Source organism: Mirounga angustirostris, unplaced genomic scaffold (assembly GCF_029215605.1).
Source record: "Mirounga angustirostris isolate CCGP_5_RB_7025 unplaced genomic scaffold, mMirAng1.0.hap1 SCAF_12, whole genome shotgun sequence".
Taxonomy (NCBI): Eukaryota; Metazoa; Chordata; class Mammalia; order Carnivora; family Phocidae; genus Mirounga; species Mirounga angustirostris.
The window spans coordinates 5169032-5183392 of NW_026991720.1; the positions used below are offsets into that span (position 1 = coordinate 5169032).

The 14361-nt window shown below is 36.3% G+C and overlaps 1 protein-coding gene across 12 annotated transcripts in view; it reads left to right on the forward strand.

Annotated features, from left to right (window-relative positions):
• The window catches only part of KMT2C (lysine methyltransferase 2C), a 270063-nt gene that overhangs the window by 134865 nt on the left and 120837 nt on the right, over positions 1 to 14361 (forward strand). For all 12 annotated transcript variants that reach the window (XM_064575699.1, XM_064575698.1, XM_064575700.1 and 9 more), the window contains exon 7: positions 10717 to 10879. In XM_064575699.1, coding sequence (XP_064431769.1) covers positions 10717 to 10879 — 163 coding nt within the window. The remainder of the gene's footprint in view (positions 1 to 10716; positions 10880 to 14361) is intronic.

Consider the following 14361-nt stretch of genomic DNA (forward strand, 5'->3'; position numbering starts at 1 on the left):
GGACTCGATCCCGGGACTCCAGGATCATGACCTGAGCCGAAGGCAGTCGCTTAACCAACTGAGCCACCCAGGCGCCCTATAGGTGTACATTTCTGTGAACACCCTTAAATAAGATCAATGTGCATAAACTGAGATTAGTTCAAGAAATGAATAATAGCACCCCAGGATTCTGTTCCTTTTGGTCACTACTTTTAACTCCCTAGAGGCAAGCATTATCATTATTACTAACCTCATAAATTAGTCTTGTCTGTTTTTGTACTTTATATAATTGGACTCATACAAGTACTGTTTTCTCTTTTCACATGCCATTCTGTTGGTGAGATTCACCAAATGCTAATTGTAATTGTCATTCATTTATTCTCATTGATTGTAGTATTCTGTTGTCAGAATACTGTAATTTACCCGTTTTACTGTTGGGCATTGGGGCTTTTCAATTTGAAAGTATTATGAATTGTGTTTTATGAACATTATAGTGTATTTCTTTTGGTAGTCAGTGAGGATTAGTATTTTATGGAATTCACATCCCAAAGTGGCTACCTTCTCCTGAGAGTGAGGATATAAGTGAGACAAACTATTCAGTGTGTTAATGGAATTTGCATTAATTACCCATATCTAACTAATTATGAACTCCTCCAGTTCAATTCCTCTTTCACTTCCTGGCTTTGTAAGGGAGGGCAAGGAATTCAGTCTCTCTGTGCCTCATTTGTAAAATGAGAAGTAATGGTATCCACCTAAAATGGTGGTTTGTTAGACTTGAATAAGGTCATTCTTGTAAAGTGGTTGACCTGGTTGCTCGGAAATAATGTTCACTAAATCCTGCATGTTAAATATGTTTTATTGGCCCACTTTATGTCTTCCCTAAATTATGTGCTTCTATAAAGTGTCATTGTCTATTTTTAAGTTGTACTCATTTTTATAATTTCTAAACTTTTATATATTCAAGATACTAGACATTTGTAATTCAAATTGCAGGTTATTTAAAAAAATTTTTTTTGTCATTTGATTTTCTCTGAGATATGCATGGTTTTTAACCATATAAAAGTTGAAAAGTTTTATGTAGTCAAATTTATTCATGTTTTTATTTATGGTTATGTTAAAGATTATAGCGATTATGGTTATTTAGGGTTTCTGATTTATGTATGTTGTTATCAACTAGAGAATTTACTATTTCCTTGATGCAATAGATAGAGGGCACATTTGTGTACTCGGAATGCTTGACTCAGAAATGGTTATGTTAGGAAAGTTTCTCTTAGGTTTTGCTGCTTCATTACTAGGATGGAGTTTAAAATATTTACCCTATTTACTTAATAGTTTTGCATAAAGAAGACACTGTGTAATGTAAGTATAATAGAAAAATTTTCTTAAAAATACAAATAGTGATTTGGCAGAGAAAAACCACTATGTGAAATGGGGTAAATGTGAGCTATTGCTATATAATAAATTACCATAAATTTAATGGCTTAAAGCAGCCCCCATTTATGAGGTCATACTTCTCTCGGTCAGAGGTTTGGGCAGGCTCAACTGTGTTCTTTGTTTAGGGTCTTAAAGATGTCTACCAGCCTGGGTGCTTATCCAAAGGCCCTGGGGGAGAATTCTCTTCTAAGTTCATTTAGGTGAGGGTAGAATTCTGTTCTGTGCAGTTGCAATACTGAGCTCACCATTTCTTTATTGGCCATTTGCCAGTTGGCCAGTCTTACTTGAGGTTGCTGTCAGCTCCTAGAGGCCACTCCTGGACCTTGCATGTGGCTCCTTTTGTCTTCAAAGATAGCAGTGATGTATTGAATCCTTCCCTTGTTTTGAATTTCTCTGACTTTCCTTTCTCCTACCAGCTGGAGAAAACTTTCTGCTTTTAAAGGAATTGTGTAATTTGAGTAGACTAATCTCTCCCTTGATTAATTCAGCATCAGTTGAATAGCAGCTTTAATCACATCTGCAAAAAATCCATTTGCCATGTAATATAATCTGTGGCATGATATTTCATCATATATATATATATTTTTTTTTTTTACAAGTCTCTGGATTAGGGGTGGACATGTTGGGGGTAAAAGTGGGGAGTACAGGCATTTTAGGAGTCTACCTGCCATAGTCCCATATTGAGGAGATTGGACCTGATCCAGAAGTATCTGGGACTCCCTTAGAAAGACCGTTGTGTCAAAGAGGTTACTGTCTATGTTCTCCTCTAGGATTTTGATGGATTTCTGTCTTACATTGAGGTCTTTCATCCATTTAGAGTTTATCTTTGTGTATGGTGTAAGAGAATAGTTGAGTTTCATTCTTCTGTATATAGCTGTCCAATTTTCCCAGCACCATTTATTGAAGAGACTGTCTTTTTTCCATTGCATGTTTTTTTCCTGCTTTGTCGAAGATTAGTTGACCATAGAGTTGAAGGTCCATATCTGGGCTCTCTGTTCTGTTCCATTGATCTATGTGTCTGTTTTTGTGCAGGTACCATGCTGTCTTGGTGATCACAGCTTTGTAACATAGCTTGAAATCGGGCAACGTGATGGCCCCAGCTTTGTTTTTCTTTTTCAACATTTCCTTGGTGGTTCGGGTCTTTTCTGGGTCCATACAAATTTTAGGATTGTTTGTTCCAGCTATTTGAAAAATGTTGTTGGTATTTTGATAGGGATTGCATTGAAAGTGTAGATTGCTCTGGGCAGCATAGACATTTTTATAATGTTTATTCTTCCAAACCATGAGCATGGAATATTTTTCCATCTTTTTGTGTCTTCAGTTTCTTTCATAAGTGTTCTGTAGTTTCTAGAGTATAGATCTTTTACCTCTTTGGTTAGGTTTATTCCGAGGTATCTTATGGTTTTTGGTGCTATTGTAAATGGAATCAACTCCCTAATTTCTCTTTCTACAGTTACATTGTTAGTGTATAGTTCTAGTAATCGGCCACAGCAACTTCTTTCAAGACACGTCTCCAAAGGCAAGGGAAACAAAGGCGAAAATGAACTTTTGGGACTTCATCAAGATAAAAAGCTTCTGCACAGCAAAGGAAACAGTCAACAACACTAAGAGGCAGCCCATGGAATGGGAGAAGATATTTGCAAATGACACTACAGATGAAGGGCTGGTATCCAAGATCTATAAAGGACTTCTCAAACTCAACACCCAAAAAACAAATAATCAAATCAAAAAATGGGCAGAAGACACGAACAGACACTTCTCTAAAGAAGACATACGAATGGCTAACAGACACATGAAGAAATATTCAGCATCACCCAAAAAACAAATAATCAAATCAGAAAATGGGCAGAAGACATGAACAGACACTTCTCTAAAGAAGACATACGAATGGCTAACAGACACATGAAAAAATGTTCAGCATCATTAGCCATCAGGGAAATTCAAATCAAAACCACCTTACACCAGTTAGAATGGCAAAAATGAACAAGGCAGGAAACAACAAATGTTGAAGAGGATGTGGAGAAAGGGGAACCCTCTTACACTGTTTGTGGGAATGCACTTGGTACAGTCACTATGGAAAACAGTTTGGAGGGTCCTCAAAAAGTTAGAAATAGAACTGCCCTATGACCCAGCAATCGCAGTACTGGGTATTTACCCCAAAGACACAGATGTAGTGAAAAGAAGGGGCACATGCACCCCAATGTTCATAGCAGCAATGTCCACAATAGCCAAACTGTGGAAGGAGCCGAGATGCCCCTCAACAGATGAATGGATAAAGAAGATGTCCATTTATACAATGGAATATTACTCAGCCATCAGAAAGGATGAATACCCAACTTTTACATCAACATGGATGGGACTGGAGGAGATTATGCTAAGTGAAATAAGTCAAGCAGAGAAAGACAATTATCATATGATTTCACTTATATGTGGAACATAAGGAATAGTACTGAGGACATTAGGAGAAAGAAGGGAAAAATGAAGAGGGGGAGTCAGAGGGGAAGACGAACCATGAGAAACTGTGGACTCCAGGAAACAAACTGAGGGGTTCAGAGGGAAGGGGGGTGGGGGGATGAGTTAGCCTGGTGATGGGTATTAAGGAGGGCACGTATTGCATGGAGCCTTGGGTGTTAAACGCAGATAATGAATCATGGAACACTACATCAAAAACGAATGAAGTATTGTATGGTGACTAACATAACATAATTAAAAAAAAATTTTTTTTTAATTAAAAAATTAGTAAAAAAAAAAAACACCTTTGTGACAGCAGTGAGGAAGATGGGTCAGAAAGGGAAGATACTAGCGGGAAAAAAATCTCATTCACAGCACTGTCCATTTTGATTTTGTAATGTTATTTAATTTTTTTTGTTTGTTTGTTTTAGCAGATGTTTCGGTCAGAAATGTATGTTTGTTAGTGTACAAACCAGAATAATTAACTGGGCCAGAACAGCAACAACAAATCACTCATCAAGATATTCATGACTAAGACAATTTATATATAAAATTTTTTGGTAGCTTTTTATTTATTTATTTATTTATTTATTTAAAAGATTTTATTTTATTTATTTGACAGAGCAAGAGAGGGAACACAAGCAGGAGGAGTGGGAGAGGGAGAAGCAGGCTTTCTGCAGAGCAGGGAGCCCAATGCGGGGCTCGATCCCAGGACCCTGGGATCATGACCTGAGCCGAAGGCAGACACTTAATGACTGAGCCACCCAGGCGCCCTTGATTTTTATTTCAGTCCGTTCTATTTTAAGCATATTTTTTTCTAAAGCAAACACTAATTCTTTTGATAGAGACTTTAACACCCGAATCTCATGAATGACATCTTCTTAAACACAATTTTAGGGTGGGTTTACTTCCTGAGATGTCTAATCTCATGCAGTATCTGTTGGTTCTTACTTGCTTCAGTTTTTAAATCTAGCTTCATTTATTTTTATCCTTTGGTCTTGAGTTTTGCATTTTTCAAGCTGAATTTTTTTCATAACCAAATTTGCCACATCAAAGATTTTGACATGTTTCTTATTCAATCGTTTAAAAAATAATGTTTTTTCTTTAGATTTAAAAGAAATCTGCTTTTTTTGAGTTTGTTGTAAATTCATAATTATTAATGTATCCGGTATAGGAAATACCTGCTTTTTTGAATATGGGCTAGGAAATATTTGATTCTTTGAATTTGTGGACTTTTTTTATGGTTATATGTATAGTGAGTTAAAAATAATTCTGAAAAATAAAAGAATTCTCTGTACGTTTGAATAGGATATATATTCTCTGGTTTTGGATTATGGAGATCTGTGTATGTGTAAGTTTGAATCAAACTTGATCACTGTTATTATTTATTTCATATCTGTATCTTTATTTCTGAGAGCTGTATTAAAGTCTGACTTATTCATGTACATATTTCTACTCAGTTTTACTTTATATGTCAAGGAAATTCATACGAGGTATGTAAACTTTAATGACTGTTTCTTGTTCTGTTGGAATTTTTTAACATAAGACTTATTTTAATGTGAACTTTATCTTTGCCCTATTCACCACTTTTTGGTTTGGATCCAATTTTCTTTGCTATAGCTGCTTTCTTTTTGATAGCATTTGTTGGTGCTTTTCCCTTCAGCTCTTATTTTTGAATTTGCTGTGTCACTGTGCCTCATGCACATATATGTACCTATACATACATACATACGTGTATATATGTACAAACATACATAAATAAAATGTGTGTATATATATTTAGCATGTGTGTGTGTGTGACATGTATAAAGTATATTTTGTACATTTTGAAAGTTACTGTTTTTTTAATAGGGAATTTAACCTGTTTATGTTTATTATCCATGGACTTGAATGTAAACTTAGCAGGTATTAAAATTTTAGCTTCAAATAATTTTTTTGTCGACCTCGGATGATTTTTTTTTGTTTTTTTTGCATTGAATATTGCTAATGAGAAGTAATGACTGATTCTTTCTTTGTAGCTGGCCTGTTTTCTTTTGTGAGGCTACTGGAATTTTTCCTTTTCTTCGTTATCTTAAAATTTTGCCAGTGTTTCTAGGTGTGAGACATTTTAATCTGAAGTGGGTATTTTCCGATTAGAGAGGCAATGTGGCAGATACTAAGCTTAGGTGCTTTTATAGTGATACAAAGATCAGTGAACAGAGAGAAAGACTCCTCTGGCTCCCCCACCTGTTCAATGAAATTATGCTTAGTACTTGTTAGCTTTTATTATTAGATACTTTCATAATTTTTTTTAGAATAATTTCTCTGGTTATAATCCTTCTATTTTCTCTCCTTTTGGTACTCTTGCTTAAAGAGACACTGGATTTTGTGGATCAGTTTTCCATGTCATTTTTCTTGTTTTTCTTACTTTCTGTCCTTATTCTTTATTCTGCCTTCAGCATTCTGTGAGAATCCCAGCTGACTGATAAGAAAAGTTCGGGAAAGGTTAAAAAGTTTGGTATATGGAAAACCTATAATATTATCTGATGTCTCCTCGAGCACTTAGCCCATAGCCATAGTTGATACAGAATAAATACTTCATAATTAATTGGACGAACTTTGGAATAGCCTCAAACTTTTTGTTATTGTTTCATAACTCATCTTTAACCTTAATCTCTGAAATTTTGTTGATTCTGCTTTGTTTTGTATTGCAGATTTATTTTGAGAGAACCTTCCTTATTTCAGTCTAGTGAAATAAAAGTTTTTGGAAGTTCCTCAAACTTATTCTTTTTTTTTAAAGATTTTATTTATTTATTTGACAGAGCGAAAGAGCACAAGCAGGGGGAGCAGCAGAGGGAGAAGAAGAAGCAGGCCCCCTTCCGAGCAGGGAGCCTGATGCGGGACTCGATCCCAGGACCCTGGGATCATGACCTGAGCTGAAGGCAGATGCTTAACCATCTGAGCCACCCAGGCACTCCCCTCAAACTTATTCTTAACAGTAGTTGGCAATACGAACTCTAATTGAGAGTTTTTTCTTGGATGTGCTCTTGGACAGTTGTCAAGATATTATAACACTTTTTTTCCTCTATCTCTCTTTTTCTTTTTTTAATGATTAAAAAAAGAAAAAATAAAATGCTATTTAGGGGTTTTAAATACTGATTCAAATAAATTGTTTAGTTGGTAAACGATTTAAGAGCTATTTACTTTACTTCCCTCTCCCCAAATGTTAATTAGCTTTGTAATTGTTACTTAGTTTATAATTTGTTTCATTTCTAATATGTGTTGTACAGGAATGCTAATGTTAGAGAAGTTCCCTGTGGAAATCTATTCTTTCATAATTTCCACAATTTTACAAATGTTTTTATTTTGTTCAGAAAGATCTATTCCAGTCTATATATCAAGGATACATTTTCTTTCAATGCCAAATGTCTTTCATTAGCTATGTAATTATAACAGATGGGCTTGAAACGTTCACTTAAATGCAGTTAGTATTTTATTTCCCTTCCTTTATTCCCTGTATCTTTATATATTATTGTAAATTAGTATGTTGGATACATTCCAGGACTTCTCATAGTAGTTTAGCTAATGTCACGTAATATTTTCCATTGCAAATGTGATTAAGAGAACATGTTGATGTTTTTAAAATGATATAGACATTGGGAAAAGGATCAATTTAAATTATTTTGTTTCCTTGTTATGCACTTAAATAAAAGTCATATTTTATTTGCCAAAATTATTTTTAGTGCAAAAGGCTTCTGTACAACTTGCCATATGCTAAAAAATAACGGAGATTCTAGATTTTAACAGTTTAGCTGAAATTATTTTGTTATGTTAATGAGTTAATGTAAAAACTTTTTAGTGATCACTTGGACATACAAATGCACTTTCCTCCTTCAGCATTTTCTTGGTCTTTCCAGTATGACTCAAGGATACTCAGACTACTTAGATGTTACACATGTTGTTAATTCTGGGTTGTGTTACTGTTGGTGGGAATGCAAGCTGGTGCAGCCACTCTGGAAAACAGTATGGAGGTTCCTCAAAAAGTTGGAAATAGAGCTACCATACGATCCAGCAATTGCACTACTGGGCATTTACCCCAAAGATACAAATGTGGTGATCTGAAGGGGTATGTGCACTCTGATGTTTATAGCAGCAATGTCCACAATAGCCAAACTGTGGAAAGAGCCAACATGTCCATCGACAGATGAATGGATAAAGAAGTATATATACACAATGGAATATTATGCAGCCATCAAATGGAATGAAATCTTGCCATTTGCAACGACGTGGATGGAACTGGAGGGTATTCTGAGCGAAATAAGTCAACCAGAGAAAGACATGTATCATATGACCTCACCTCACTGACATGAGGAATTCTTAATCTCAGGAAACAAACTGAGGGTTGCAGGAGTGGTGGTGGGTGGGAGGGATGGGGTGGTTGGGTGATAGACATTGGGGAGGGTATGTGCTATGGTGAGCGCTGTGAATTGTGTAAGACTGTTGAATCACAGACCTGTACCTCTGAAACGAATAATACATTATATGTTAAAAAAAAAAAAGATAGCAGGAGGGGAAGAATGAAGGGGGTGAAATTGGAGGGGGAGACGAACCATGAGAGACGATGGACTCTGAAAAACAAACTGAAGGTTCTAGAGGGGAGGGGGGTGGGAGGATGGGTTAGCCTGGTGATGGGTGTTAAGGAGGGCACGTTCTGCATGGAGCACTGGGTGTTATACGCAAACAATGAATCATGGAACATTACATCAAAAACTAATGATGTAATGTATGGTGATTAACATAACAATAAAAAAATAAATTCTGGGTTGTGTTAATACACTAAACATATTTAGAGACCCTGAGACGTCATAACATAAAAATAATAATCAGAAAAAGCTGGTTATTACACTTTAGAAAGAGAAATAAAGCTTGCTTTTCTTGTCTTTTTAATGATGTAGCACCCATAAGTACAAAAAGAGAAGTGAAGTGTTTATTAGTCTTTGAACTTGTGGACATTATAGACAACAGAAATGCCACTATCAGATATAACTAGTGTTTATGAGTCACCTAGATGCTATAGTGGTCTATTGACAGTACTCAAAATGTGTAGAAGACTCATCAAGAGATACTAAACTTTGTTACATTGGTTCAATGCCATGGACTGATGGAAGAATTTGATGGCTCCTTATATAAAATGCTGGAATGAATTATAATTTAAAAACTATTGTAGGGGCGCCTGGGTGGCTCAGTCGTTCAGCCTCTGCCTTCGGCTCGGGTCATGATCCCGGGGTCCTGGGATCGAGCACCACATCAGGCTCCCTGCTCAGAGGGGAGTCTGCTTCTCCCTCTCCCACTCCCCCTGCTTGTGTTCCCTCTCTCGCTGTGTCTCTCTCTGTCAAATAAATAAATAGATAATAAAATAAAACTATTGTATTCTCTGATAGACTAGCAGAATATAGAGTAAGTATGTTAGCATGTGAAGATCTTCTTGGGGCGCCTGGGTGGCTCAGTCTGTTAAGCCTCTGCCTTTGGCTCAGGTCATGATCTCAGCGTCCTGGGATTGAGTTCTGCATCGGGCTCTCTGCTCAGTGGGGAGTCTGCTTCTCTGTCTCTCCCTCTTCCTCCTCTCTGCGCCACCCCCCCCCCATGCTCTCTCTCTCTTCTAATAAATGAATAAAATCTTTAAAAAAAAAGATCTTCTTAGTAATGTTAGCAACTTCTTTTAGGAGGGCCAGTTTTACCACAGATTGTCCCATTTGGCTTCTGTTGTTTCAATTATGCTTTCATGAACCACACTTAACAATGAGATTACCAACAGTGAAGTCCATTTAGTACATATAAATATGAACACCTGTTTATTAGGGCTTTCTGTGTCAAGTGGCATTCACCGTGCTACAGATACAAAGATAGCAAAATATGTGCCTCTCCTCAAGGATCCAGGACTAGGATGAAAAGACAAGTAAATAATTCTCATGCAATGGCATGAATGCTAAAACAGAAGCCTATACAAGATAGACAGCTAGGCATCTGCAGAAGAGAGATTTTATAATGTACGATGCAGGCTATCTGGCAAAAGACCCACAAAGAAAGTGATACCCAGAATTACCTTGGGAGGATGAGGGAGAGTTTATTAATCATTCTTAGGGAAAGCTGAGTAAGTACAGGTCACATTGTAGGCAATTTGTATTGACTTCTTACACCTTTAGTTGCCCTGCACTTCCCCTGTGTTTGTATTGGAGCTTCCTTCTCTGCTTTTACCACTAGCAAGAGAGTAGAGGCAGGTTGAAATAGGGAAAGGAGATACTCAGATGATACAATTTTTCTTCCCATTCCCAGTTTTTATTAAGAAACTTGAAACTAATTGCTACAGGGAAATGTGTAGATTTGTAGGTATACCTTTAATCCTAGGATCGTCCCTTATTAACGTATTCTATGATTGAGTGTGGTTTATTTCACACTTATTATTAGGTAGGGTGAAAATAGTAAGAGGTTTTGTAAACAGTATAGATTCATTTTAAATAGTTTGTTGGTGGGATTTAAAATGTGTTGAAATAACCCACAACTAGACACACCTGCCTTTTCAACCGTATTACTAATTTAAAAAGTTTTTAGTTGTTTTTGGCAAAAGTCAGTAGAAAAAAGTGAAATGCTCACTTTCTAAACTTGAATGGATGAACCTGTATTATAGCAAGCATTCAACTGAGTACTTTAGATTTTCTCATTTTTGATGGATCCTTTATTTAGTATTACGGAGGTTTACATTATTTTACTAGTAGTGAACGCAAGACTTTTTTTAAATACCTTCCTAGCCCCACATTTGAATGCTCCTTCTCCAGGTCTTATAAAGAGATTTCTTTCCCGTTTGCCCCCTTTCAGCGATGTGCATTTTGTAAGCACCTTGGAGCCAGTATTAAATGCTGTGAAGAGAAATGCACCCAGATGTACCATTATCCTTGTGCTGCGGGAGCTGGTACCTTTCAGGACTTTCGGAACTTCTTCCTTCTGTGTCCAGAGCACATCGACCAAGCTCCCGAAAGATGTAAGTTTACTATAGACCTACTTTTTAAACATTTATCAGTGTACTTACTTCAAATAACTAATATTGTAAACTCCCTAATTGTTATTTTGCTTGTATTAAAAGGTAATATTATATAATCTTGATAATCTAAGGGATCTTTGCCAGAGATCCTCGGGGTGGGGGGGGAATCTGTTATCACCAGTATCACTGAAAAATACCAAAGGTATTTCCTTGAAATTTCAAAGACAATTTGCATGTTTTAAATTCTTATTAAAAAAAATTTTTTTAAACCACTGTAGAAAGAAATACTGAGTATAAAGTATTTTAGTATGTACTATAAAGTCATTTAAAAAGTTAAACAGTATTCAGTGTCTTCTACACCAAACTACCATCCAGTTAGAGAATTAGAAGATGATTCACTCAGGTGTTATTTCAGGGTGTACATTAATAGGCTCAGCAAACACTTTTGAAATTCTTGGTAATTGTATAGCCCTAATAATCATAATAGAAATCTCTGTTAGTGCTTCTTCTTGATTTATCTATCTTGGTTACCTGTAATCCTCAGTTGTGCTTTTTTCCTTTCTTTTCTAAACAGTATTTTATAACTACATGAAAATATTTAAATGTTTGAAATTTGTTGTACAGAAAATTATAACTCTTTCCTATCTTTATTGTTAAACAGAGATCTTGCCTTTTTCTTAGTATATGGATTTCCAATGAACATGTATACTTTGGGATTTTTTCCCCCCTGGAAAATTGAATTTCCAGTCTCATTGTAAAATCTCTGTGATGTTTTATTCAGTCTTTTTTATGTTACCTGTTAGTTACCTTAGTGTTAGCTTTTATCTGTATCTTAGCAATATTGATGAAAGCTTTTTTAAAAAAATCTTTTCCAGGTCTGTGAAACATAAATATAGCTACCTCGGGCTTAAACTTAAATAGTCTCAAATACAGTTAGATTGTATAATCTCAGGAACATAATTTCATCTTCAGTTAAAATTATTTTTGTTTACGTGTATAATCATGTTGTCCTTAATCACTATACAGACAGAAATTACAGGTAGGGCAAACTGAAATGTGAGATTGTATTTAGGTGAATAAGGGATTTAAAATTTAAAATATGTTCATGATTACATATTTAAATCCGGGAGAAAAAGAATATTCATGCACAGTAGCTGTCATGGGTGTTATTTATTTTAAGACCTCATGTAGTGAATTACTTCACACAGGTGCACCAACTGTGATGTTGGTGATCAGAGTTGATTATGTTCCGGGTGGTATAATGCCCTTTGCCAGTCAAATAAAACAACTGTATGTGTGTTTAAGAATCTGAATTTTATTCAGTGTTTTGTACTTAGTCATACTTCAGACCTCAGTAAACAATATACAGACTTTCCTGGGACCACATTTCTAATATTAAATGTTTTGTTAGTTAATGGCCATCCTACTTTCTACTGCAGACTGTGTTCTGATAGTCTCATTTATTGTTCGAGGCCATAGTAGACATTGTGTAAAGTCATGAAGTGTAAGGACTGAGAGGAGATGAGCTGCTCTCACCACACATACAATGAGAGGTCTGTGTTGGCACACAGAGCTAAAAGATACCCTGAAATTATTGGCACTGTGCCTTGTTCCAAAACAGATTTATGGAGACTCATAAAAATACACGAATAGTAGGATAAAATAAAACTAAAAATATGGAAGGAAATTTGGCCATGGGAAAATAAGGATAGTATAAATATGAAGATAACAGTGACACTAGTATTTTGGGAAATAAATGCATACTTTCTAGACCTAAGCCACAAACTTGGCTCCAGAGCTTTCCAGTAATCAACACAAAGAAGGGAGTATGAACAGTGACGTGATTCATAGTAATGGCAAAAGAATTCACTTTATACTAAGACTATATATACATTATATACTGTAGCAAAACAAATCCCACAGGGCAATTTCTTATAACAGCCCTCAAAATAAGCCAGTGATATGAAACCAAAGCCCAGTTGAGTAAATTCTATTCCTCGAGGATCTTAACCAGTGCAGTATATATACACAGCTTTCTGACCGCCTGTCTTAATCCAAGGATATAGAGAATTTTGCAGGTAGAATGTATTGTAGTAATTTACAAGATGATGCAATAGTCTTCATAAAATCTTTCCTAAGTATTTTTAGCTGATCTAATTGTGTGTCAGAGCACAAGGTACTTATTATTTTTAAAAAATGGGGCTTAAATACCAACGTTACTATGAGGGTTAAATAACAATTAAGGGAAACCATGTAGCATTTTACTTTGTGTATATGAATTGCTTTACAAAATGGTAGCTATTCCAGCTCTTATCTAAGACCCAAATTATATGTATACATTGCATGTAATTCTTTATGCTGCTGGCTAAGTGTAGAGCAATATGCTTGATAGTTAGCTGAGTTAGGAGTTAGATTGACATCTTTTCATGAGAGTTGAATAAAAAAATAGACCTCATTAGAAAGAAATCCCAGCAAAGAGAGAACCTATAAGCAAGGCCAAGATTTTCATCAGAAAACAATTTTAGGGTGCTTTGTCATAGGTAAATGCTGGTCCTGGCTTCATCATTACTTTCATGATGATGCAAATAATACACTAACCTTGTCTAGGAATTTTACACTAAATACCATCTTGGAGACATAGCCAGATACACTTACCGAGTAGTATTTTGCCTCTCAGGGAAAGCCAAATGGCAAGGAGCCAACCATGTAAGATCAGAGGAAAGCACATTCCAGAAAGAGTGAACAACTGCTGTACAGGTCTTGAGGAATGGGCCTGGCAAGATTGTGGAATGACAGCTAGTCACTGTGCCTGGAATATAGTGTCTCCTAGGTGGACAGTAGAGACAACATCAGAGTGAACAAAGCCTAGATCACCTAGGTCTTGTGAACAAGGGAAGGGTTTAGATATTCTGTCTGCAGTGAGAAGTTTTGGAAGGGTTCAAACGTGAGAGTGGTGTATCTCTTCATTCCCTCCTCTTCCCAGTGTATTCACTCATCACTCAGGTTTAACTTCTCTTACTTCATTTTCTTGGGTGCCTTTGTATCTCTTGATACCAAGTCCTGCTACTTTTCTATTACCCTAAATTCTGTCAGTCCCTGAACTTTCTTACCTACCTGCTTGCTCTGTGGGCCAGCCTCTCTGGACAACATCCATGATTTAGTTTTTCTTGCTAGTGATTCCATTTAGTTCAGTGCAGTGTCCTGCCAGGAATGGAAGCAGAGATGATAGGTGCTGTGATGTTGATGGAAGTTACAAAGCTGTGAGGATGGAGTCTGGCAGCAATGTGACTTCTCTTGTTCTTCACCAGGGTTTATATTCTCCTGCGTAAGCAGTAGTCTCACCTTCCAGCTTGACCAAGTGTCTCTGACACGGTCCCTTCTCATTTAGGCTCAGTGTTCTTGTCTTTTCCTCCATCTCTTCTCTTGTCGCAGCTGCCACAGGATGTGACCTCGTTCACAGCTGATCCTTCTGTTTTTCCTGC